The 27,559-nt window shown below is 33.7% G+C and overlaps 1 protein-coding gene across 1 annotated transcript in view; it reads right to left on the bottom strand.

Annotated features, from left to right (window-relative positions):
• Nucleotides 1-27,559, bottom strand: part of Fat4 (FAT atypical cadherin 4) — a 212,688-nt gene that overhangs the window by 9,585 nt on the left and 175,544 nt on the right. Inside the window, exons 10-14 of the mRNA XM_023705874.1 lie at nt 20,476-20,580; nt 14,911-15,218; nt 6,361-6,446; nt 4,239-4,418; nt 2,086-2,210 (exon numbers count right to left, since the gene is read on the bottom strand). Of these exons, the coding sequence (XP_023561642.1) occupies nt 2,086-2,210; nt 4,239-4,418; nt 6,361-6,446; nt 14,911-15,218; nt 20,476-20,580 (804 nt within the window). The remainder of the gene's footprint in view (nt 1-2,085; nt 2,211-4,238; nt 4,419-6,360; nt 6,447-14,910; nt 15,219-20,475; nt 20,581-27,559) is intronic.

Raw genomic sequence — 27,559 nt, 5'->3', positions numbered from 1 at the left:
CTGGCAGAAATAAACTTTTCTGTTTTTGAATTAATATGTGAATTTATTTCAAATCCTTAAATTCATTGCAGAACCATGAAATATGAAATATTTTATGACAGTCATTAATCATTTGGGAAATATTTGGCACATGAGATGAAGCATGAATATTTGAAGACATAGCCACCTGTTGAAAATAAGCACTTGAAATGTTTGATTCTAATCAATTTCACTGCATTTACAAAATTCCTTAATCACTATGTTTTCTTAGTTAAAAATAACTTCTGATAATTAATATTTGGTGCTCTTATTTTTGATGTTTAAAATTTTGGACAAAAATTTATGCAGAAATATTTACATTAGAAACTAAATTTATTGTCTGTAATCATATAGTTTGATTTATCAGCTTGTATCACCAGTTATGTATTAGTATAATTTATGATCACCTCCAAAGTGTGCAGAGTCTAGAAATAAAGAATTCTGAGATACGGTAAATAATAACATAGTTAAAGGAGATAAAGAAAATGAGAAAAACAAATTTATTTTTTGGTGGTACCAGGTATTGAACTCAGGACCTTGCAATTGCCAGGCAAGTACTTATTCCACTGAGCTATCTCCCCAGCCCAGAAAGAAAATCTTAATAGTGAATAATATACATTTAACAGGTAAAATCTTAAAATACAATGTGTTTTTGATTTAAGAAAATAAATCTCAGACATTTCTAAAGCCAATGATTTACTCATACTCCAGATTAACAGGTTTCCTAATTATTCCTCATTATTAATGTAAATAAATATATAACAATATACTTTTTCTATATTTTTATTATATCCAAATTAAATATTGTCATTCTGCTATGAAGATCTTTGTATTGAATTATACACTAAATGTTATCCTGAAATACTATTCATTTTCATAATGGAGTCAACTTATTCCTTGAAAAGCAATCAGATATCTGAAGCTAAATTAAGTCATAATCATTTACTTGAAAATAAAGCAAAATTGTCATAAAAGAGTTTCCATTAGAGGTATTCTGCAGACTGTCTGGCTTGAAATTAGAGGACACACTGGGGGCCTGCCCCTTAGCTCAGTTATGGGGCCGGGAAGATGGCTCAGTAGAATAAACACTTGCCTGGCAAGCACAAGGGCCTAAGTTCAAACCCCGGTTCCGCCAAAAAAAAAAGAACCCAAAATTTTAAATGGGGGCCTGGCCCTTAGCTCAGTTATTTAAGTGGCTGCTTAAACAAAGCAGTGAGGCCCAGGTTGCTGTGGTTCGATACCCAGAACTCAAGCCAGTCAAACCTGCCCTGAAAGCATTCTGAGCCATCAAAAAAAAATCCTTCTGCTATTTAAAAAATAAATAAATAAAAGAAAGAAATTAGAGAACACCATTTTCTAATGGTGGTTTGGAGATTATTAAAGTCTCATTAACAATGAAAGTGGAACTTAGAAGACAACTAACTAATGAAAGGATGTATTTATTCATTCATTCATTCATTCATTCATTCATTCATTTATTTCATACAGGGTCTCACTACTCAACTCAGACTCACAGTGATCTTCCTGTCTCAGCTCCCCCGGCTCTGGGATTACAAGCATGTGCCAACAAGTCAGGTTCAGGTGGCCAGCCCAGCAGGCCAGGAGTTCCAGAGATGGCATGATGTGAGGTACCAGGGATCAAACCTGGCTCCTTGTGCTTGCCAGGCAGGCACTTAGACTATCAAGCTATCTCCCCAGCCATAATAAAATGATTTAAAAAGGAAAGTCAAAGCCAATTCCAGTTCACTGTGTGTTAAAATGAAAACATCACCTTTATTTTAATCAATTCCTGTAACATGGTATTCTTATCTCATTGCTCATTCCATGACTTGTTGTGTATACTTTTGTACCAAGTGTTGACCATTAGTCAGAGTAATACTCCCTAATGTTAGGTGATAAAAAACCACAGCTTGAATTTAGAATATAGCCTCTATTGTTGCATGCTTAATATTTTCAATATTTAGAATGAAGTCATAATTATTAAAATTCAATTATATATTTAAACACACATATTTGCACTTCCTTGATTATTATAACTTTCAGTGGATGGTGAAACAGCTCACGCACATTTCTCACAGTACTTCCCAGTGAGCCCTTCTTTACAGTGACATTGCTGCCATGACCAGAAGTCCGTGCATGTGCCGCCATGTTGGCAGGGGTTGCGAGTACAAGCGCCTTCCAGTCTAGGACATCTACAATAAAGTCACGAAAAGAGCCATGAAGTACAAACAGGGTAGGAGAATGTTTGCTAAAAACAGATATAAACTTTTATAAACCAGTTTAATTTCAGGCACTCAGTTATTGAAACTCAAGTTACAACTATATTTGGAGCAACTAATAAAACTAGAGATTGACTACAACATTGTCACCCTCATATTAAAACAGAAGACTAAATAAACATAGCACCTTAATGAAAACGGCAAAAAGAGGTGACAATTTCTTTCTGAAATTAATTCTTATTCAAGCAACCTACCTGGTCAAATAAACCTTTCATTTAATGTAACACGGAGGCCATGTATTTATTTGATTACACAGGCTTATGCAATTAAGGCTTATTGAATAGAAGCTCCTATGCCAAGTTCTATTTTAAGCATAGAGGTGAAGTGATGAAAGAAAAAAAAAATCATGCATTCATGGAATAATGCATTCCCCTATGGGAGAAGCAGACAATAACAAAGAAAAAGCTGAACATGTAGTATGTTAGAAAGAACGAAAGTACTGTGGAAAAATTAAAACAGAAATTATACAAGGAAATTGGAAGGTTTCTCATCTCTAGATTAAACCATGGAGGAAGGATTCATTGGTAGGGAGACCTTAAAAATGTTGAAGAGCAAAGTATGGTAATGAGAACCTTTGGGCAGGAGAAATGTAAGTGAAGAAGGCCCAGCCGGAGGGCAGACCTCCATGCCTGAGGTGCACAAAGTGCCACCATCCTGGGAGCAGAGTGAACGAGAAGAGTAAGTAGATACGGTCAGGAGGTTGAGGGAGGGGCCAGGTTAGGAAAGCCTACAGCCAGGGTAAGAACTTCAGCTTTTCTCTAAGCAGATGGGCACTACTGCAACATTTTAAACAGAGAAATGACAAGAACTGACTTGTGTTTTAAAAATGTCATTTTGGATGCCGCTGAATCGGATGCGAAATAATACAGAAAGAGGAGTCAAAGATCAACACAAGATTTTTTTTCAGCAGTTTCTCACATGAAAGATGTTCACAATATATTTTGAAAACCAAACCAATATTTAAAAATATATTTGTGTGAACATGCAAAATGATGTGGAAGAAAGCACATCAAAGTATTAACAAGAGTTAGCACTCATAACTCTGCATCAGTAACAACAATGAAATTATGTTACATTGAGTCAAAGCAATGATATATAGAAAAATAAAAGCAAGTGACCAATTGCATAGAAATGCTAACTTGTAAGTATTAAAAAGTAACCTTGCTTTATGTTTGCAATTTTATTTCTAAAGATCTGACCCAAAAAACACCAACAAGGATTTTTGGGAAAATATGTTGATCAAAGCATTATTCATATTATAATACAATTAGAAACAATGATGACACTCAACAGTTACAAAAAAAGATATTAGGCATTCACAAATATAGCTAAAGGATATTTATTTTGGAGTGCTTTTTTGATTATAAGTTTTTACACATTTTTTTCTGACTATTCCTATTTACAATGGAAAATAATAATTTTAAGATAAAATATGTAACATTCCTAATTCCCAAGTCATTGCTTGGCAACTAATTAATAAATAAAATGTCCTAGTTTACAATTAATGAAGGCATCTTTTATAGGTGTATCAAGATTTTTCATATATATATATATATATATATATATATCAATGTGTTTTCAACTACAGTTATATATATATATATATATACATGATAATTATTTGTTTTATTTCAATGTGCTAGGCCTACTTCTGTATGATGATTTGCCTATTAATTAATTTAATCTTCTTTCCAACTCTTCAAGCTAACAAAATAAAGCATGTATACGGACATATTTTTCTTTGACTCCAGAAAATGAAAAAGTATTCTAAATGCATATTACATTTCATGCCAAATAAACTTTCTCACTTAAAAAATTTAAAATATAAAATGTTGGGGACTCTTAGGGATTACTGAAGAGTAAATATATCTTTGATATTCAGTTAACATATACAATGCTTGAAATTTTTATTTAAGATTATGAGAACTAAAATCTCCATACTGGTCAAGGATGCCCTGTGATGCCAGAGCCTGGCTGGGTTCCAATGGCCTGCCATTGACTGCAAGCTCCATCACACAGCCGATGAAGTCATGGCTCTCCACATGTCCTCTCCTCTTCAGGATGGGCTCTAGCGATCTGATTCCTCCAACTGTGACCCTATTTCCCTGTACATCAAGAGTCCTAAGTGAAAAAGGAAAAAAAAATAACATGAGTGCCAACCCTTCAGATTCTTAAACTGAACCTAAAACTTTTAGGATTATAAAGAGTGAATGTATGGGCTGTAGAATGAAGCTCACAGCTATGGGCTGCCTATCCTGCACAAAGCTCTGGGTTTGACCTCCTAGCAAAAAAAAAGGTTAGAGAGAGAGAATATTTCTTGCATTTATTAAGGTACTCTGCCAAATTTCAGTGGAAAATGTTACAGGTTCACAAATGTCAGGGCCTGCCCCTTAGCTCAGTTCTTTATGTGGCTGCTTCAACCAAGCAGTCAGGCTCAGGTTGCTGTGGTTCAATCCCCACAGCTCAAGCCAGCCAAACCTGCCCTGAAGGCATTCAGAGAAAAAAAAAATCCTTATTTCACAAATGTCCTCCAAATAGATGCATACAGGATTGTTGGATTTTCTAGGTATTAAAAATATGAAACTATCATTATGGCTTATATCTGTGTCCCTCTAAAACATCATGTGCACATGACGGGCTTTTGGTTGTTTGGATCTTATGGGTGTGATGCTCACGAATGCTTTAGCCCGCTGATGAGCTTATAGCTAAATGTGATGCTGAGAAGCAAACGCAGAAGAAGGTGGGTCACTGGGTGTGGCCTGGAAGGGTCTGGCTCCCTCCTTCTTGTTTCCTATCTACCATGCCATGAGCTATTTCTCCTTTGTAATGTCCCTCAGCAATGCTGTCCTGCCTTATAGCCGTCTGACCATGAACCAAAACCTCTACAAACTGTGAAGCAAAGTAAAACTTCCCTTCTTAACTTGTGGGTGTCAGATATTATGCAAAAGCAACAAGAAAGCAAATACAACATTGATGAAAATTTTATCTTCACGTATCCAAATTTGGTGTGTATAACAATATTAAATCAGGAAGAAGAAATATATTGTAAAGAAGAGTCAAAATACACAGAAGTAGTAACAATTCTAATATTTAGCTAAAATTGTAGATCTTTGTCTCCAGACATAAATTATGTCAGTATGTAGATGAATAAAATGGATTATGTCAGTATATTTGTCTTCTACTTTCCTACTGAAATTGCTTATGCTTTAGATAAGATAATGTTGTTTTACTCTTTAAGTGCTATTGAAAAATATGTTAATATTCACACAAACTTCTAGAAAATGTATTTTAAAAAGCTGTGATGCTGGTCTTACACTTCATTCAGGATTCAGGATGCATGTAACAAGTTAATGAATATTTCACAGAATACTGACTACATTCAATTTCATTTACTTTAGTTTTGTCCTCATCTCTGTGATTTATACCTTTTAATATAATGTTTTGTACACTAATTAGTAACTACAGTGATCATAGTATAAAAATATTTTCAGAAAAGTCAAAAAAATGTTACGTAATATTTATAATAGTATGATTATTTTAAAATGTATGTTGTCATGGTTCATAACTAGACATCACCCAAGAGCCTCATGCACACATAGTGGAGTCTTTTTTTTTTTAAAGGTTTTTTTTTTAATATTTATTTGTGTGTGTGTGTGTGTGTGTGTGTGTGTGTGTGTGTGTGTATGTGTGTGTGGCCAGCTCAGCCCACCAGGGGGCGAGGCTGGCTGGCATGTGGTGCTGGGGGATTGAACCGCGGTCCCTGTGCTTTGCTAAGCTTGCTTCTAAGTAGGTGCTTTAGACCACTGAGCCATCTCACCAGCCCCAGTGGAGTCTTAAAAACATGATAGGATTATGGGGTTGACTGCTACTAGGAAATGGATCTGATCAACTCAGCCAGAAAGACAAGAAACAGAAATTCTCCAAACTGTGAGGCAAAATAAACCTCTCTTTCTTTAAATTGAAGTTATCTGGTATTTTGTCACAGAGATGAGAAAAGTGGTTAAACATATGTACTTGTAAATTTTCAATTAATAATAAAGATCAAATTAATAATTTTTCTCACCAGTCATCAGAAAGTGCTACATTACTGACGGTGCAGTAGCCTGGCTCTTGGTTCTCAGAGCACGAGTCCACAGTCAAGGAAGCCGCCTGTAGAGAGAAAAGGGAAAGCTCACAGTGATCCCAGTGTCCCCTCAGCCTATGCAGACAGTGCTACGCTGGACTTGTTTCTCTGAGGATGTGACTGAAAAATTACAGTAACACTTTGATTTAATATATCTTAATACATAACCAATCATATAATTTACCACAATATCAAATCGCAGACCATTAATTTTTGATAACTCTATGGCTGAAACTGATTCTTTTTATATATAAAAGGTGGGGTAATACTTTGAAAACTTTCTGGTTTTCCAATTTAAAGGTGAGAGAATAAAAATGTCACTGGCCATCCTCAGAATATTACATGGTAGTTCCGGAGCATCTTCTTAGGGCTATGAATTTAAGAAACATGCTATTGTTCTGTTCATCTATTTCATCAAACAAAAAGGTATTCAAATTTTCACCTTCAAACTTCTTCATATAAAAGTCATATTCACAACACCTTTGTGAAAGTAAGGTATAAATATTATAGCAGTCTATGAAAATTTGAATACTTGTATTGAATTCACTTTGAGATAAGGTAACAAATAGAGTAAGTGCTCTCATTTATGTTAAACATCATTATGGCTAAATAAAATAGCACAGCCTACTTATGTATAATCAGAATGTATTCTAATAAACTATTGTACAGTACATACTTAGTATGATAATGAATTCACAAATAGTAGTTATTTTTGCATCATAAGTCAGACTTATCCCATTCTGTTTGGAACTAAAAAAATATCCATTTCATCAACAAACAGTATTATTGATTGATGGTTAAAATGCCCATGAATGCAGAAGATTTTTATACTATGAGCACTGTAGTTACTAATTAGTGTACAAAACATTATATTAAAAGATATAAATTATAGCGATGAGCACAAAACTAAAGAAAATGAAATTGAACATAGTCAGTATTATGTGAAATATTCATTAACTAGTTCCAAGTATCCTGAATCCTGAACAAAGTGTAAGACCAGGATCACAACTTTTTAAAATACATTTTCTAGAAGTTTATGTGAATATGAACATATTTTAATAGCACTTAAAGAGTAAAACAGCATCATCTTATCAAAACCATAAGCAATTTTAATATGAAAGCAGAAGACAGAACTATACTGACATAATATCCATTTTATTCATCTACATACTGACATGAATGTACAGCAGCTAATGAGCATGGCTACATTGACTTCTACAAAACACAGCTTAGCAGACAAAAGGACAGAGTCAGGTTTAAGCCCAATATTGTGTATCTGTATTACACAGGACATCAGTGCTGTTTTTGTGCCCCTCCTTTGATCCTAAAATGTCAGTAAAATTTATAAAATAATAAAATTTTGCATACTGTAGATTCTGAAAGTATGTGGATGATACTCAGAGTGTGGTACTTACAAAATGGTCAGGAAATTACAGAAACAGACATTACGCAAAAGCTCTAAACTCAGGAGGGGTAAGGATTTATCCCAGTGTAGAAAACAAATGTTCTATCAATATTTATGTGGATGCCACACAACAAGGCTACCCCACCTTTGTTGTACTTTTATGAGATAAATAACCTTACTATGCAAGGATTCAATTATTCAAATATTTATTAGTGGAGATTAGTTTTATTTACAGAAAAACAAATGCAGAAAGCATGACTCAGGGAGTCTTCTTAACATACTCATATATTCCTATCCATTTATTGTTATCTCTACAAACTTTTGTGCGATGCATGAGTTCTTAGTATGCTGCTTCCTCAAATAAGTTATAATAACTACTAACATTTTTAAAAGAAATGGCTTGCACTTCCCATTGTGTCAGTCTATGAATGCCCTATTTATTTTTTCTCTCAATAGTTATGATTCTTTCCAATTACCTCTAAAATTAAGTGATATTCGATCTAAAATAACTGTGTGGCATTAATGATGCAACTTGTGTTGTTTAAATTGTTTAACACATCTCTCTGTATAGGCACTGTACATAATATTCTAGAGATCCCCAGGGCTTTTATAAACTAGGAGGCAGTAGAGTCCCAAATTTGCTAATCAAAGAGATTATGGGGCCAAAGAGGAAAGTGATCAGTGATGTAGAGTGTGCCTAAGGAGAGTCACATGGAGAGAAAACATTCTCTCAGGCTTTCACAGAGAGCACATTGGCCGAGCAATGGCCATGACTGACAAAGGATCTACAATCTGAGGTACAAGAACTCAGGATAAATCCTGAGGGGATTTGACTGACCTTATCAGACCCAAAAGCTACAACTCTTGTTTCATAGGTCTTGATTTATCTTGGTCTTAACCATCCAACAGAAAAGTATAAAAAAGAAGTATAAGAAGTAAAGTCATGCTGTTATGCTGAGCTGTAGGGGACTCAGGTCAACAATTTCTGACATTGCTAGTGAAGCGGAAGACCCAATACTATTATGGACTACTGGGCTCTTTTAGAATATTTTGCTGAGTTAATACACCAATAATATTCAAATAACGGAACTTAACAGAAAAAAGGGGATGCAGATGAATGTCCATTTTGTATGTGTGTATTCAAAGTGGTTAGGATAGATATATAGTTACATTCTGTTAATGAATAGAGGGATTTGTTCTAATAGTGTTTGTAACTAGGATATCATGTCCACATCTTGTAGAGCAATAAACCACTAGGAAGAATGTATGCAGTGTGTTAATTATTGAAACTGTCCTACCGAAGAAAAAAGAATTGAAAAGAAATTAACTAGGAGGTATCATGTAGGTGATATGAATGCCTCAATTATAAAAATAAACAAAATGGCATTTTATGTTTGCTATTATTAATATAAAATGCTTTGATTTATTTCTAGAAGTTTGATGGTACAATTCAAAAAAAGAATAACTGAAGGGATGACTGATTCATTTGAATAGTTGCTCATGCAACTTAATCTTCAGAGTTAAATGTCCTTTCTTTTGCTGTTGAATTTTTCTACCAGTCCCATTGTAAATTGAGAAGTTTCTAGCCTGCCTATGCCATGATTAAAAGCTGAGAGCTAATGATTTTGCCAGTTTCCAGAAAAACTCACTTTGAACTGTAGAAAATAACAGATTCAACATCCAGTAGGGAATTTCTTTTAGGTGATTTTTGAAATAGTGAGACATTTTTACTGCATCTGGAGTAACAATGACAGATTTTTTTCTTCACATTTGGTATTATATTCAAAACTTAGTGATTATAGCCACATATTAGAAATATCCCTCCAGGAATATTTCCCAGAGCCTCCTTTCATTTTCTTCTCATTCCTAAATCCTTGTTTGAGTCAAACAAATCTTCATGATATTTGAAGAAAGCTTAGAAGTCATCAGATAAAATTGTATCATTTACACACTGATTAGTTTGACAGAAACATAATTATCTTGCCAATTCCTGAAGTCTGTGGTGCTAGGTGCTATAACTTTTTTAAAAAGAATTTTATTGAGAAACAAATAGCAATGAGACAGTTTCAAAATTGATTAGCAGGACAGTTTCAATAATTAATACATTGCATATTGTTGTCATAGTGGTTATTCATTGTACAAGATGTAGACATGATATCCTGTCCACAAACACTATTAGAACAAATCTTTCTATTCATTGAATTAAGAGAATGTAGCTGCATATCTATCTTAACTATTTTGAATATATGGATACAAAATGGTTGTTCATTTGTATCCCCTTTTTTTGTTTAGTTTGTCAGACAAGGGTATTGCATTGTCATTTAAATGTTATAGGTGTGTGAATTCAGGAAAATATTCCAATATAGACCAGTAGTCCATAATAGTAGTGGGCTTTCCATAAGACTGGCAATGTCAGAAGTTGTTGACTTGAGCCTTTTACAGCTCAGCATATTAATATGGCTTTACTTTTTATACTTGTCTGCTGGATGGTTAAGGCCAAGATAAAACAAGACCTATATAACAAGAAATGTAGCTTTTGTATCTGATAAGTTCAGTCAAATTCCCTCAGGATTTATCCTGAAACTCTGTACTGCAATTTGTAGATCCTTTTTCAGTGTCAGCCATGTGGATGAGTCATGGCCATTGCTTGACCAATTTGCTTTCAGTGAAAGCCTGAGAGAATGTTTTCTCTCCATGTGACTCTCCTTAGGCACACTCTACATCATTGATCACTTTCCTCTGTGGCCAGATAATCTCTCTCTCTCTTTTTTTTTTTTTGTTTGGAAGAACTGGGAATCAAACTCAGGCCCCTCCACTTGCCAGGGAAGAGCTTATTCTACTAAGCCATCTCCCCAGACCCCCATAATTTCCTTGATCAGAAAATTTGGGACACAACTGAGTTACATGGAGTTACAGTACAGGTTTTTCTATGTCCTGAGTCTTCACTGACCTTGAAAGGCGAGGGCCAAATGTTGGCTGTCCTTGAAGCCCTTCTTTTTCTCTAATTTTTAGTCTTCAAATTTCGGTTGTTAACCTTCCAGAAGGGAAGCTTGTTATTATTACCCTACAATACAACCTAGGCAGTTGAACTTAACCTCATTCTCTGTCTGAATATCAAACATCTTAGGCATAACATGGAACAGGTATTTTCCATCAAGTATTGATATGTTAAACTTTAAGTCCCTACAGAATATGAAGAAAAATATTTAAAAAATGAAAAACTATTTTAAAAATAGGAATAAACAACTATATATTTTTACACAGAAGTTTAGAAGTCTAACCATATACAGCATTGTAGCAGGACAGTCCTGTGATATTTTTTCTTGTCCCTTGTTTTCATTTATTACCTTTTTTTAAAACAAACATTGACTTGAGAGACAGTATGGCAGTAATAGTTGCACCATTACGGAAATCAGCGTGGAGACTCCTTAAAAAAATAGGACTGGAAATCCCACTCTAACCAGCTATCCCCCTACTGGGAATTTTACCAGAGAAATTGAAAATATTATATCATAGTGATATATGTGTACTTATGTTTATAGCAGCACAATTTGTGATAGCCAAATCTTGGAAACAAACAAGATGCCCATGACCTGAGGAATGGATGAAAAAGATGTGTTATTTTTATACAATGGAGTATTACTCAGCTAGAAAGAATGATAAACTTGAAGCCTTCATATTTAAGTGTATGCCATTTGAAGATACTCATAAGTGAAATAAACCAGACCCACAGGTGTAAATACCGTATAGTCTCCCTAGTTTAAGAATTTAAAAGAAATAAAAATAGAGAGTTATAACAATTAAAAGCAAAGTGAGAACGAAGATTAGACAACCAAGAGAGGGCAAGTAAAAAGGCTAGGAAACATGACAAGTGTAAAGCCATAAATTTATACACAGAAGATGGTTAAAGCGATGATCCCAAGTATCTTCAGTAGATTTTTCAAAGCTAGCAGTTAACTGCTAAGATTCTCACACTGACTAACTATTTATGCTGATATCTGTGAACTAAGCAACTGCACTGAAGATAGCAATGTGTAATAGCAGGGTCATGCTTGGAATGCCTCTCATTCTGGTCTTCTAAATGCTTACTGTTTGTGATGATACACCAATTACTGCCATACTGTCTCTCATGTGCTATAACTCTTAAGGCCACCTATCAGTATTAAAAGGCCATTATGGGGCAGGGCCTGTGAGATAGCTCAGTGGTCAAAAGTGCCTGCTTAGGTAAGCTTAGGCAGATGCAGGGGACCATTGTTTGATCTCTAGCATCACATCCTGCGCCAGCCCCGCCCTCCATGCAGGCTGTATTGACCAAAAATAAGGTTATTATGGGTGCTATAACTACGAATCTACATAAGGCAACTTCCATATCTTTATTCTAATTTTGTGAGAGTTGGTTATTCTTGGTTACATCAATCACCAAAAATACTGGGATTGTCTAAATCTTTACTGTTCTAGTAGGTCTTCCACTGAGCATAGTAGTCTGATATTACATGCTTCTAAAAATCTCAAGCAGAAATTGATGCAGAAATCTACTATAAAGAGAAAATTTATAGTAGAGATTTATTTACTAGAACACTAGTCATGTTTGCTGAAGTGGGGTGCTTTGTGAGGCACTATTTGTAATTTAAACCTCATCCAGTTTGAGACCAAGTAAAATGTTTTTAAATTTGAAATGGCTATTTAAACAGTGTTAAGTTGAGAAATGTCTATGAAAGTACCTATTTTGCAAAACAGAAATACAGTTTTATATGTGATTCACATTAATATAATAATAAGGGAATGTGGGGATAACATTAGGAGACCACAGTTGGAGTTCTGGACCAATCCTTTTCCAAGAAGCACCCCCACCTAGTCCAGGGTCCAAAATATATTTTTCGGTAGATCTTCTGACAGATTTTTCAGAATCTAAATACTGTAAATTACAAAAAAGTTTACTACAGTTTATTTTTTATGTTTTGTCTCATTTTAAGAATGAGAGTAATTGTATTAAGTATGCCATGAATTAAACATATAAGAAAAATGTTGCAACTATAGAACATTAATGTGGAGCGAAAGAAAAGATGGACAGCACTATACAATTAAGGTCACTAAAATATGTTGTTTTCTCACGTAGTACAAGTTGAGTCCATCTAATAACCTGGAGGGACCCTGAGAACAGAGACACAAGCATCGATGAAATGTCTAAGTCCCTAACTTGGACCACAATTGCATAATCATCCAAGTAGTTTTAAAGCTAGCCATTAAAGTAGTTGTTATATTAAATATTATATTAAATATTCATTATGATATATTAATTATTAAATTTCATCCTTTAATAATATAGTTTTATTATTCATGTTGATCAGAAAAAAGTGTTATAAAGGAGCTTTTGTTTTATACCTTTGTGAAAGTGGTAACTACAGAAATGACAGAAAAAGGCAAAACTAATTATATATCAGTGGAGAATTGTGAAAGCCTAGTAAAAATACCTAAAATGCTTTTGAATATTCATGTACTTCAATAATATAAATTATTTACAGTCTTTAGTGACAAACACACTCTTTTCACTCAGTGAATGCAATATTCATTTGGTCTATCTCAGAACAAAATAAATCTTACATTGTTATGGAATGCAAATCAAGACTATAGTTTTTGTGTGGTTACTTTTTGTAATACAGGGTCTCACTACAGTTCAGACTTGTAGTGATCCTCCTGTCCCAGCCTGCCTAGCACTGGGATTGCAGGCCTGTGTGCCACTATGCCTATTTTCAGGACTGGCACAGCATTCCTGTGGTTCCAAGGCTGGCACAGCGTGCTGTACTGAAGATCAAACTTGGGACCTTATGCTTGCCGGGTAGGCACTTAGACCACCACGCTATCTCCCCAGCCCCCAAGTACAGTCTTTCATTTCCAAAGTTTATCCAAATTCAGAAATTTATTTGGCCATTTTTTTCTTCATAAGAGATAGTTTAATACTTTGACTAATTATATTCCTTTTATAGAGAGAGATATAAATTTTAATCAGGCTTTTATTTATTTATTTATTTACTTATTCAAAAATTTTTGATACTTCTTAGAAATGGAGGGCAACAATGAACCAATACTTTTTGCATTATATCAACTTTTTTTCTCAAATATTGATAAGGAGGGCCAATAAGATAGCTCAGTGGAATAAGACCCTGCTTTGGTAAGTGCAGGGACCTGGGTTCGATCCTGGTCTGGCATCCCCTGCTGGCTCCACCCCGGGGAAACACTAAGCCAGCAAATGAGTCAGGGCGTGGTGGCACATGCCTGTAATCCCATCACTGGGGAGGCCAAAAACAGGAAGATCACTATGAGTCTGAGCTGCATAAGGAGACCCTGTACCAAACACATAGGTGAAAAAGAAATCAAATATTAATACAGAAATGGACTTATTTCTCTTTATGAAAAAATGTTTTATAATCGTAATTCATAAAAATATATCATGTTTAATATAAAGATATATGATAAATATTATATAAGTGATAATTATACAATATGTAAGCCTGCAATACGGTGGAGCATAACTCTGAAAAGCATTGGAGAGTGATATAGACTAACATCGTTATAGCTTCATTTCATAGACTTTACAGATGACAGAATCCTGAGATATCATTGGAATATGAGTGCCAAAGAACTGTACTGTCTTGAAAAATTAGTCTCTCATCAGATATTTATTTGTCAGAAAAGCTTTTACCCAATATTCTTATGCTGTTGATTCAGTTAAAACAAAAACTTTTGGGAAAAAAAGCAGATATTTAAGTATAATGCAGACATAGCCTCAAAACTATACAGAACTATCAATGGAATTTTTACAGAAGTAGCTGTTTCATTTTCTCCTTTTCAGCATTTTGAAAACAGCAATATAACGAACATGAACAAAATAAAAAGTTACTTATAAGCTTTTTAAAATTAATAACTACATAAATTAATAACATACTGAACTATCAAAAATGTTTGAATAAATATAATAATAAATAAATATAATTTAATTAAGTTTGCCCTCTAGTTCACACATTAATTGTAGGACTAATTCGATGGACATATAGCATCATCAAAAGATTTAAGGAAAGGTTTCTTACCATTCCCGCTCTCCGGGCAATCACAGTGTGAAACTGCCCATCGGACACTTTCTTCATAGTAGTGAGTTTATATGTGCCACTGCCTAAATTGTAGGAGAATCTTAATCTTTCTTCAGCAATTTCTAGGGCCAAAAACTCAGCCCGTTCTCCTGTTTGGTTGTCATAGTTGTACAGCAGTAATGCATGACTTTTGATGGTAGCAAATTTGACATAAATATAGTTGTTATTGGGATCCAAGCTGGGAAATTCCATGTATGATAATTCCTCAAATCCATAGCTGTTCAATTCGCAGTGCTTCCCAAAGACTCCTGCAGGTAGGAAAATGAACAGATGCACAAGTGAAATTAAGTGAGGTTTCATTATACTGTTTTCATAAAAAATTAATTTACAATATGAATTTTGTCTAACTTTTTATTGCTCTTCAAAAAATACTGTCTAAACAAAAACCAGAATATAACAAGTTGATAATCTTTGTAGTCTAAAGGAGAGATGACAGATAAACTGACGTTGGGTTTCTTTTCTCCTCTGGCAAATTAAGAGATTCATCATAATATGTTTGTTTTGAAATATTAAGGACAATGAAATGCAGAATGTCTGAAGAGATTTTTTTTTGTGGCAAATAGGCCAAATCAGTTTGTCAATCTTTGAAAGGTTTTAAATGCTGTAATTTTAAACCAGGATATTTTCTTCATAATAAGAAATTATTAAAAACAATTTCAATTTAGTTGAATAGAGTAAACATATTTACTTAGGATTAAAAACCTCCAGTAATGGGCCGGCCAGATAGCTCAGTGGATTAAACTGCCTGCTTAAGCAGATGCAGGGACTGGGGGTTCAATCCCTGCCTGCTGTGCCCACCCCACTCCTGGGGAGCCCTGAGATGGCTAAACTGGGCGTGGTGGTGGCACGCACCTGTAATCCCAGCTCATTGGAGGCTGAAAACAGGAGGATCTGTGTAGTGAGACCCTGTAGACCTTCTAGTAAATACAAAAAGAGAAAGAAAAACATCCAGTAACTATACTCATGGTTTTTTTAAAGGCTGCAAAATTAGGGAAGGAATCCATTCTTCCCAGGAAGAAAATAAAAGTCTATTTTTCTTATCCTTTTCTTATTTTTTATATCCTTTGAGGAAGATTTATAGCACAGGTTATGCTAAAATAACTTTCTTTTTTTTTTTTTCATGAAGTCCAGCATTTCCATTTGTTTGTGCTAGTTATTTTTCCAACTTGAAAAAACTATGAGATTTATTGATGTTGCAATGCTATGCCAAAATTCTTTTCCCACAAATATTAGTAGAGTGTGGCAAATGATTGGAAAATTAACCCATGCCAACGCATCGTGATTCTTATTAACTTTCAAAGGTTGCATTCCTTTTTCTTTATATGTCTTGTAAATTCATTTAGAATCATGGAATTGTTCAGCTAGAAGGAACTGATGCCACTATTTTACAGAGTATTTAAAACTTGTTTGAGGTCACAGAACCATGGGAAATCCAGACAGAACATGAAGCCAGTTCTGCTAATCTAATCTAATTGTTTTGAATGTATCACATTTTAACCCAAACACTCTTTAAATTAAAATGGTTTAGAGGCTGCTGCACAACCAAGTGTCGTTTATCTTCTGTTACAAGCAGTCAGAGATGATACTCATCATAAATGAGCAAGAAATATATGCATACATAGAATGTTGCTTTCAAATTATATACACTTTCAATGAAGTTCAAGAAAACGCCAAAAGAACTACAGTATTGATACATATTATATGCAATATAACATATGACATGAATTTATTTTTTGTATGTAGATTTATTAAATTTACTATGTAATATTTGTTGATATACAATTGCATATGATTTCTATTTATATGTAATAAATTATATTTATCTGTATTAGCTAGTTATTCTATTATATACATTATTTCTTCGTGCATTAATGGTAATTGTAGTTAAGGGATTAGTAGAGCTAAATTAAATCGTTTAAATGGATTATTGAACCAAAATTTGTAATTTTGTCTTTAGGTTTCTATTGATTATATTTTATTCTATGAAATTGTAGTTGAAATCACAATACTCATAGATACAGAAAGTATGTAGATATTGAAAGGGTTATTTATTAATTGATACTATGTTTTCAGATTTTAAAATATTTATGCATTATCTTCTTTTTAAGGAGTTCTGTTATTGGTCCTATCAAAAATGAAATTCCTTACCTTTTATAAACAATAAAATTTAATGAGTTTTTAAACTTGTTCTCCAATAGAATGACATGAAATAAATCTAAGGAATTTCATGAGAAATTTAAAATTACTCTGCTAAAAGGTGTACACGAGGGGCCGGGAGATGGCTCAGTGGAATAAGTGCTTCCCTGGCAAGCACAAGGGCCTGAGAACTTATGAACTTATCCCTGGTTCTGCCGAAAAATAAAAATAAAAATGAAAATAAAATAAAATAAAATAAAATAAAAGATGTACATGAATGATATCCTTTACTAGAGTAAAATATATAATGTTCAGTAATTATAAACCATACACTTATGTACATAGTATTGTGTTCAGTTAGAAGTATAACATACATAATATATGTGTGTATAAACACAAAATATCCCTAATAGAATAATTCTAAAATGTAAGCTGACTTTGTGTGTGTGTGTGTGTGTGTGTGTGTGTGTGTGTATATATATATATATATATATATATATTCAGATATTTGCACATGTACAAGGAGTGATCAAAATTTTGGTGAATATTTAATTATTTTTAATGGAAATAATTAACCATCTTCAAAACACCCTTGCATGCTTTGAACACACTTAGTCTTTAGTTCTTGTTTCTCTCTAAAGCAGTTCAAGTCCTGCTCATGTCTGTCTTTGTTAGATTTGAAAAAAAAATAGAGTGAACATTGTTACTGTCATAAAACTGGAAGGAAGCCTCAGAAGAAAATGATGGCATGTCATTATCGTTCTTATTCACTCGATCTGTCACCATTGATAGAGTAAAAATGACTGTGAAAGGGAAATATTTTGAAGCGATAGAGGGTCTCCAGGCAGCCACCCCAGCTGAACTGTGGATATATACAAACAACTTGTGGAACTGCTCCAGAAAGCAGCAGGAACAATGGGAGAAGTGCATAAGGGAGGGGAAATATTTTAAGGAGTGGTACTGGCAATATATCTTTTATTGCAATAAATTTTTGAAACATAAGCACCCATTGTATTTTAAATTATACTTCTGACAGTATATAACCTATGTAAAAACAAAAGAGTTCTAAGAAGCTGTAATTATACAGGCTACACTGGCTGCATTAAGCTTGATGAACTTTATGTTTTCTTAAAACGCAATCTAAAAGAAAAATCTGAAGAATTTAAAAAAATATTTGAAATCCAAACACTAAATCTTTTAATGATGAAAAGGTAAACAACACAAATTTTTTTCCAGCTTCAAAATTATGGTCAAAATGTTTTATAGGATGCATGTGTTAACTACCTCTAGCTGTTTATTTGAGGCATTCCATTTGCTATTTTTATTTGTATCTTTCACCCAAATTAAATTTGAGAAGAAAATGTTTTTTTCATTTTAATTCAATCTTTGTATTTCTATTTCTCAAATTACGTGTTGGTGTTTCCAGATTTTTTGTTTTCTTTTCTTTTATAAATGTTTATTCTATTGGCTAACAATGTCTAAATTTAAATAGAGTTTTTAGCTTTGCTACAAGGAAGAGGAGGAAAAACGTACACTGGCACTACCTGCCATCTGTGGACATTTAAATGTATATTGTTCTGTTCCTCTGTCCCTAGGAGGCTCTGTTCTGATCCCAAAGCACCTCCTCTCACCAGAGACAACAGTCTTTCTTTTCTTTTATTTTTATTTTTAAATAATTTTATTGAGAAACAAATAGCAATGAGACAGTTTCAAAACTGATTAGTAGGACAGTTTCAATAATTAATACATTGCATATTGTTGTCTTCTTAGTGGTTATTCATAGAAAAAGATGCAGACATGATATCCTGTCCACAAACACTATTAGCACAACTCTTTCTATTCATTGAATTGAGAGAAAATAGCTGTATATCGCTCCTATTTTGAATATACAGATACAGTCTTATCAGCTACAAGGCAACAAGAATTTGCATAGTTGGCATAAATTATCTTAAATCTTTATACTTTTTATTGGAATGTAAAGGAATCTCTTCACATGTAAACACTTCTGTTCAGACATTTGAAAAATCATTTTCCACTTTCCTCTCCAATGCTTTTTTCTTTCATTTTAAAACACAAGTGAAACCATGAAACCTGATTTGTGGTTATGTTAAAAAAAGAAAAAGCCTCAGTGAACATTTTTGGAGACCACTGAAAGAGAGTGTGTTGTAGGAGATCTAGTTCACGGCTAATTTTGACCTGCATGTACCTGTAACTGCTTCATGAGCATTGTTGGCGAGACTTGGCAAGCAGAGAAAAACATACCAAGATATTTTTTTAATTTAATACTGAAAGAAGGGAAAAAAGGTCATCTGGAAGATGAATTCTAGATGCATTCTATCTCGTGAGGAAAAGTACCCTTTAAATAAATAGGATAATCACAGACACATGAAACCAACTTAATGCAAAAGTTCTTTCAAAGTCCATTCTCATTGTTCTTGGTCCTGTGCTGTCACACTGGGATTAAACATGGAAGCAAACTGTTAGTTAATCTCTCTAAAGTGGATAAACATGGGTGTGTGCCAAGACACTCTCCTCCACAGCTTCCATTCTCAGGGGCCATCTCAATCTGGATTTTTATCAGTTGCTCAGTACTAATTACCAAAAAGCCATCATGAAACTGCATATCTGGTTACTAAATCCTTCTAATAAATGAATAAATTAATGGAAAACACAAGAAAAAAAACACACATACACAAACAAACACAATTTAACTGACTCTTTTAGAGAGTTGAAATAAAGAATGATATAAAATAGACTTTAAAGAGTTTTTTAGGGCTGACCAAATAGCTCAGCAGATTAAAGCGCCTGCAAGAAGGTGCAGGGGCTGGAGGTTCGATCCCCGGGCCTGCTGTGCTGGTCTTGCCTGGGGCACACTGAAATGGCAATTGAGACTGGGTGTTGTGGCACTAGGTATGGTGTCACATGCCTATAATCTCAGCTCTTGGGAGGCTGTAAACAGGTGGATCACTATGAGTCTGATCTAGTGGTGAGACCCTGAACACCCTGTAGATCTTTCTCTAAAAAATATTTAAAAATAAATAAATGAAATAAAATAAAGAGTTTTTATAGATTAAATTCTGGATTGGAAAGAAGGAATTAGAAATGTTTGAGAATAAACAATCTTTGTGAAATCACTGATTTAATTATTTTGAGATTTTATTTCTAAATGATATATTTAGAGGAATCTATTAAAGAGGAATTCCTTAATTAACCTTTAAAAATTTTACATGTTTGAGGTTTTATTTCACTATAGCATGACAAAGAAAATTAACATTTTATTGATTACTCATGGTCACAAAAAAGCAAAATTGTTAAAATTTTATGCCAAAGTACAATAATAATTTATATCAAGAAATAAGTTTTACATACCAAATGGGCAGTGACAATAATATGAATCCACACCACTTTGGCAGGAACCACCATTAAAGCAAGGATTGCATTCACAGTAGTTGACAGAAGATTCACAGAGTTTACCTGAAAGAAGCAAAATCGTTACAAAAACTTAGACATAATTGTAGTGCAATCACCACTTTGTAACTACATGTAAAAATCTATAAGAGATTATTTCTGAAAGAACAGAAATATAGCTTCTTTTGACTTTGGGATATGTTGGGAGGAGAGCCCAGGATTCAAAAACATTTAATTGTCTTAGTGTAAAGATGGCTAGTATATTTCCTAGCTCTTCAGGACATATGAGAACTTGTACTGTAACGTCATGTAACTCAGTAGTGTCCCAAATTTTCTGATCAAGGAGATAGTGGGGCCAAAGAGGAAAGTGATCGATGATGTAGAGTGTGCCTAAGGAGAGTCACATGGAGAGAAAGCATTCTCTCAGGCTTTCACAGAGAGCACATTGGCCAAGCAATGGCCGTGACTCATCCACATGGTTGACACTGAAAAAGGTTCTACAATCCAAGGTACAGGATCTCAACATAAATCCTGAGGGGATTTCACTGACCTTATCAGATCCAAAGGCTACAACTCTTATTGCATAGGTCCTACTTTACCTTGGTCTTAACCATTCAGCAGAAAAGTATAAAAACAAAATATAAGAAGTAAAGCCATGCTGTTATGTTGAACTGTAGGGAACTCAGGTAAACAATTTCTGACATTGCCAGTTAAGCGGAAGACCCAATACTATTATGGGTTACTAGACTCTTTTAAAATATTTTTGCTGAGTTAACACACCTATAATATTCAAATAATGGAACTTAACAAAAAAAGGACATACAGTTGATTGTCCATTTTGTATCTGTGGATTCAAAGTGGTTAGGATAGATATATAATTACATTCTCTTAATGAATAGAGGGATTTGTTCTAATGGTGTTTGTAAGTAGGATATCATGTCTGCATCTTGTACGGCAATTAACCACTAGGAAGAATGTATGCAATGTGTTAATTATTGAAATTGTCCTACCAATTTGATTTGAAACTGTCTCATTGCTATTTGTTTATCAATAAAATTATGGGAAAAAATTTGGTAGCCATTTTAAAAAATAAAAAAAAAATTAAAAATGATGGCTAGTATAGTATTTAGGAAATAATTTAACTAATCAACTTAGGAGTAAAGTCCCATATTCAGGGCTACAATACAGTGAGCATATTTAAATGCTCTCATTTCTTTCTGTATGGCCCTTTATCTTTTACCTTTTATAGATGGTGAGTGGAAACTTCCATAGTATTCTTTTAACCCTACAAATTTCCTTAACTCAAATGGTTCAAATCTTCTTCAGCTTGTCTAACAATTCTTTCATTCTCAAGGAATCGCCATTGCTTCACACATAGCTTTTGTAAAGCACAATAAGAAGAAAACAGATCCAACATTTTCAAGCCCCTATTAATGTGTGATCTTGAGTAAAGGTTATATACCCTTGATATTTTTTCTATAATAATATGCAAGAAGCAGGTTTTCACTACATAAAATTCTTTCTTCATATTGGCTGAGTTGATGAGGGCCAGGCATGACATTGATAAGTATGGCCCCAAAGAGAGCAGCGAAATGTCTTAACATATTTCTGATTTGACAAAGGGAATTAATCCACATACAGGATATGCCATACACAAGTGCAACTGAAAAATCCCCTGGAGTCTAATATCATGCCTGGGAAAGCACAAAATTTAGACACAGACTAACACAGATCTTTTTTTCCATAGTCAGTTTTCATGAAACATTTGATCACATAGTAGAAAACACAATGTGGAATGTAAATCTTATGGTTTTCATTCTTCATTCTTTACATAACCTTGTATATTTTCTAATACCACTGTTCTGTTATTGTCCATTATTTAAAATTTTAAAATATATAACCTACATGTAGTTTTCAATTCCAACATCCAGTCAGATAGTATAACTTAAAGCTAATTTTTATTACCTGACTATTGGGACTTCCTATAAAGTTATTTTTCACCTTCCAACAGTATTACACTAATGCATATTTTGTATATTTCGTGAAAGCATATACACTTAATATGCACCATTAGATTTAAGTTTCAGCATGATGTATTTTGTTATGCTGTAACTGCTTAAACAAAGCCAAAGTTTGTGCTTAAGTGACTTCTGTTTTGTGGCTTGATTACGTAGCCACAATTGTACTGATCTGAAATTGTAAGTGCCACTCAGGTCTTAGGACACTGCTAACTAAGCCAACGTCTGTACATCACAGAATTAAAAAGAGAACATTTTTTCCTTATAAATAAAACTGGTAACCTCCTTACAAGGCAAAACACTGAGTCAAATATTTCACAATACTTTTCTATTCTAAGGAGAGAGCATAAAAATAAACAAGTTACTAATTTAGAGACACGGACACGAGGCTTCAGTGCTGCAGCAGTTGCTACACTTCAGAAACCGGCCAGACAACATTACTACAGGCTTGTGCTTCGTGTCACGCCACAGAGATGCCATCTCGCAGCACCCCCTCCTAGGTTGCTTCCCAACTGGATGCCTGACAAATCAATTTAGAGATGTAGATTTTGTTTCTTAACACAAAACCAGTATTACCCAGTAGAGAATAAATACGATCTATTGGCAAAACTTTTTATTTTATGTTTACCGTCAGGAAACTTATATTCCATTCCTTTCTTTCTTTTTTTTTCAGTGTAAAGGCATAGATATACTTAGCACATACACTTCTGGTCTAAGTATGGTTTTCTTTTCTTTTTTTCTTGAAAAAAATGTCTTTTTATGTATTTTGTACAGGATCTCACTACATAGCTGGTCGATGCTCCTGTTTTCAGCCCATCTAGTACTGGGATTACAGGTACCACCACACCTGGTCTTGGTGGCCTGCTCAGTGCACATGGGGAAAAGGCTAGTGCCAAAGATCGAATCCTGGTCCCTGCACTTGCCTAAACAGGTACATAGTCCACTGAACTATCTTTAGTTAGTAACTATCTTCCGGTACATAGCCCCGGAAACTATCTTTTAAAGCACCATTAAAAGTAGTATTTCTTGGGCCCAGGGAGATAGTTCAGCAGAATAAGCGCTTGCCTCTCAAGCATAGGGTCCAAAGTTCAATTCCTGGTACTGAAAAAAAAAAGCAGTATTTCTTTCTTTCTTTCTTTCTTTTTTTTTTTTTTTTCTTTTTTGCAGTACTAGGGATTGAACTCAAGACCTTGTGTTTGCTAGGCAAATGCTTATTCTATTGAGCTATCACCTCAGTCCCCCAAAGTAGTATTTTTTAAACATGTAGATTTATATAACATTTATATCATATTAGGATATTACCAAATTGATAACCATATCTCCTAAGGACTATATTTCAGAAACTAAGAGATACAATTTTAATGGGGTACCGTCATATTATACCGTCAAATATACTCGCTGACAAACATTACAAATATAAAAGAACCCCACTGACATTATAAGGCTCCTCAACTCCAACTTTTCCAAATCTGGCTTAGAAGAGCTATTTTTTAAATATCTGTATACCTCATCCGATACAAAAGCTACATTGCTTTTTCTATAGGTCTTGCTTTATCTTGGTCTTAACCATCCAGCAGAAAAGTATAAAAACAAAGTATAAATTAATATGCTAAGCTGTAAAAGGCTCAAGTCAACAACTTCTGACATTGCCAGTCTTACAGAAAACCCACTACTATTATGGACTATTGGATTATGTTGGAATATTTTGCTGAATTCATGCACCTATAATATTTAAATGACAATGGAATTCCCTTCTCTGACAAAACTAAACAAAAAAAGGGGATACAAATGAACAACCATTTTGTATCTGTCCTATTAATCGGTTTTGAAACTTTCATTGTTATCTGTTTCTCAATAAAATTAATAAAAAAATTAATGTATATTCAAAATAGGATAGATATACAGTTACATTCTCTTAACTCAATGAATAGAAAGATTTTTTCTAATAGTGTTTGTGAACAAGATATCATGTCTGCATCTTATACAATGAATAACCACTAAGACAACAATATGCAATGTATTAATTATTGAAACTGTCCTACTATTCAGATTTCAAATGGTCTCATTGCTATTTGTTTCTCAATAAAATTATTTTAAGAAAACACTTTGTATATACAAAATAATTAGGATAGATATACTGGTACTTTCTCTTAGTTCAATGAGATGAAAGGTTTGTACTAATACTGTTTAGACAAGATATCATATTTACATCTCGTACTGTGAATAACGACTACGAAGACAATATGCGATGTATTAATTATTGTAACTGTTCTACTAACCTGTTTTGAAACTGTCCCATTGCTATTTTTTTCTCATTAAAATTAATTTAAAAAATTTAAAACAGAAAAAAATAAATATCTGTATAAACAGCAATAAGATAAATTTAGATATTTTTATATACCTTACACAAATCAGTTATCTTATTTACACATTACAAAATTATATTTTTATAAAGACATCCGCATGTAATTTAAGTATAAAATATAGGCTATTGTTGTTCAAACAAGTAGAAAAATTCTCTAACATGAATAAGACATTTTCCTGCATTTAAAACCATTTTAATGTAGACATACAAGAAGCTAAAAACTAATTAAATATTAGTTTTGAGAATGGCTTTATTTAAAAACTTAAGTTCTAAACAGAATATGATTTTTCACAAATATAGTAATATAAACAAAAACAGGCCAGGAAAAACAAATTAAATATATATTTTACATTTTGAGCAAAATAAATTGTCTTCCTTTTCTTACAGATAATTAATTGAAATGCATAAAACACTTTCCAGCAATTAAATAAAGGAAATTATATTGAATTTGGAAAATACCCTTAATTATTGTTATAGTATGTAAATTATTTACCATCCCTAAAAGAGTTTCTCCCTTATTGAATACAAATTATTTTATAATTTCAGAGAGATCACTATGCTAGTTAGATTGAAAGACATGCTTTAAAATTTAAGGCCTTCATTTAAATTATTAATGAAAAGATTTTTTCTTTTTTGTATGAGAAAGTAATAGCATACTTTTACTTAGAATCAAAAGAAAGACTCTAAAAATGTATTTCTCAGGTTCTGAACAGTCATGCTTTATTACCCGATTAGACATCAACAGCGCCTTCTGTATTGTCCTGAACAGCTCTATCACCTACGAGTGTAGCACAGCTGGCATAATGATGATCACAGGATGCAGCAGTTTGAACAACCCTGACACACTCCTGGTCTAATAATCAATGTGTTGGAGCACTGTGAAGCAAATTCTTAGATCATCAACTTAATTAATGCTGCAAGTCAATTAACAGTACTCGCCAGGGCCCTGAGGCTTGAAAGTGCTCTGACAGGACTTACACAGAGAAAGACAGGCAAGCCTCACGAACACAGGGTACTTTCTTCTCTTAAGACCTGTTTACTCTCATAGCAGCTCTTTAGAAGAAAAACTGATCTCATTGCTTTGATATCCAGCAATTCATTGTGTGGATAAGCACTATTTATTGTAGATAGACGGAAATGTGCCTAGGGGTGTAAAATTCTTGCATATAAGCAATGACGACTGCTGAAAGTTAAAATAAGTGTGTAAGATTGAGGACAGTGTATCTATAGAGTTTCTAATATTACAGATTAAGTTTATGGAAGAAATTTAGCCTAACCTTCATGTTTAGGGGCAAAAAAATGTGATGATATGTTGAACAAACTGTATCTACTGTGTGGATACCTATGGTATTCCAAACAAGAATGTTTCACATGTCTAAAGGTACATTTTTATGCTACATTTTATAGAACAGACCTAAATTGCTATCTAATTTTGAATGCTTTACAAAGATATGATTTTTCATACACTTCAGTTTATATTGCCTTCAGTTGACTGGCTTACATAATATGCATACTAGACAATCAGATGTACTAGGTTTACTTCTTTTGTTTTATACACAGGGAAGAAGGGGGAGTATAGGAAACTGCTGAAGTTCATTTTGTATGTAATATAATTACTAACCAATATTATTCTATGATAAATATATGCTATGCATTATGAATTATTGTGTTAATTAGCTTTTAAATATTTTTAGCAAAGAGCATCTATTTGAGTCAGGTGTGATAGCATACACTGTAACTCTGCTATAATGGAAGGCTAAGTCCGTAGTTCTTTCTTTCTTATTTATTTATTTATTACAGTGCCTTGCTACACAGCTCAGACTCATAGTGATCCTCTTGTCTCAGCCTCCCCAGTGCTGGGATTACAGGCATGCACCACGATGTCCAGTTTCGGGGGCTGCACTGTGCACCCAGGCCTCCACGCACTGGGGATCAAACCTGGGTCCTTGGGCTTTCTAGGCAGGCACTTAGACTGCCATTCTATCTCCTCAGCCCAAAGTCAGTAGTTCTTCTTTGCATGCTCTGTAATTGTTTCCAATTCTTTTAAGAGGTGCTGTGAAGATAGTCCCTCCAAATATGCTGTTTCAAAGCATTATGGTTTTGTGTCTTAAGTAACAGGCAGCCAGCAAGAAAAGCAAACAACAAAAATTCCCATTTTTTTGCCTGTGTAATATAAGGTACCATAAATATAAGACAATCTGTGACATTCTATAATATCCATGATAGGCCTACTTACAAAGGCATGCCTATTTTCTGCAGAAATACTCAATCATATTACTAAAAATTCAAGATATTGATGCCTGTATAAGTAATGCACTCTATAGGTAAGATAAACTGCCTAATCTCACTCTTGGAAATAAAATCAAAACAAAAATGAAATCTCTTAGCTTCTCTTATATGAGCCACTGTTCTATAGATCAATGAGAATCGTACTTTGTATGTAGTCACCTAATATCATCGCACTATTTTGTTTTCCTTGTCTCATGATTAAAATACTCATATGTGACTGTAGTGATTTTTTTAAAAAAATGATTCCTGCCATTTTTATGAAGGAAAATATTTGTCAAGATTTTATAGAGGGGCCGGGGAGGTGACTCAGTGGAATAAGCACTTCCCTGGCAAGCGCAAGAGCCTGAGTTCTATCCCTGGTTCTGAAAAAAAA

Source organism: Octodon degus, unplaced genomic scaffold (genome assembly GCF_000260255.1).
Source record: "Octodon degus isolate 3935 unplaced genomic scaffold, OctDeg1.0 scaffold00231, whole genome shotgun sequence".
Classification (NCBI taxonomy): Eukaryota; Metazoa; Chordata; class Mammalia; order Rodentia; family Octodontidae; genus Octodon; species Octodon degus.
Note: the sequence above shows the minus strand (reverse complement) of the source record. Positions and strands in the feature narration are given on the sequence as shown.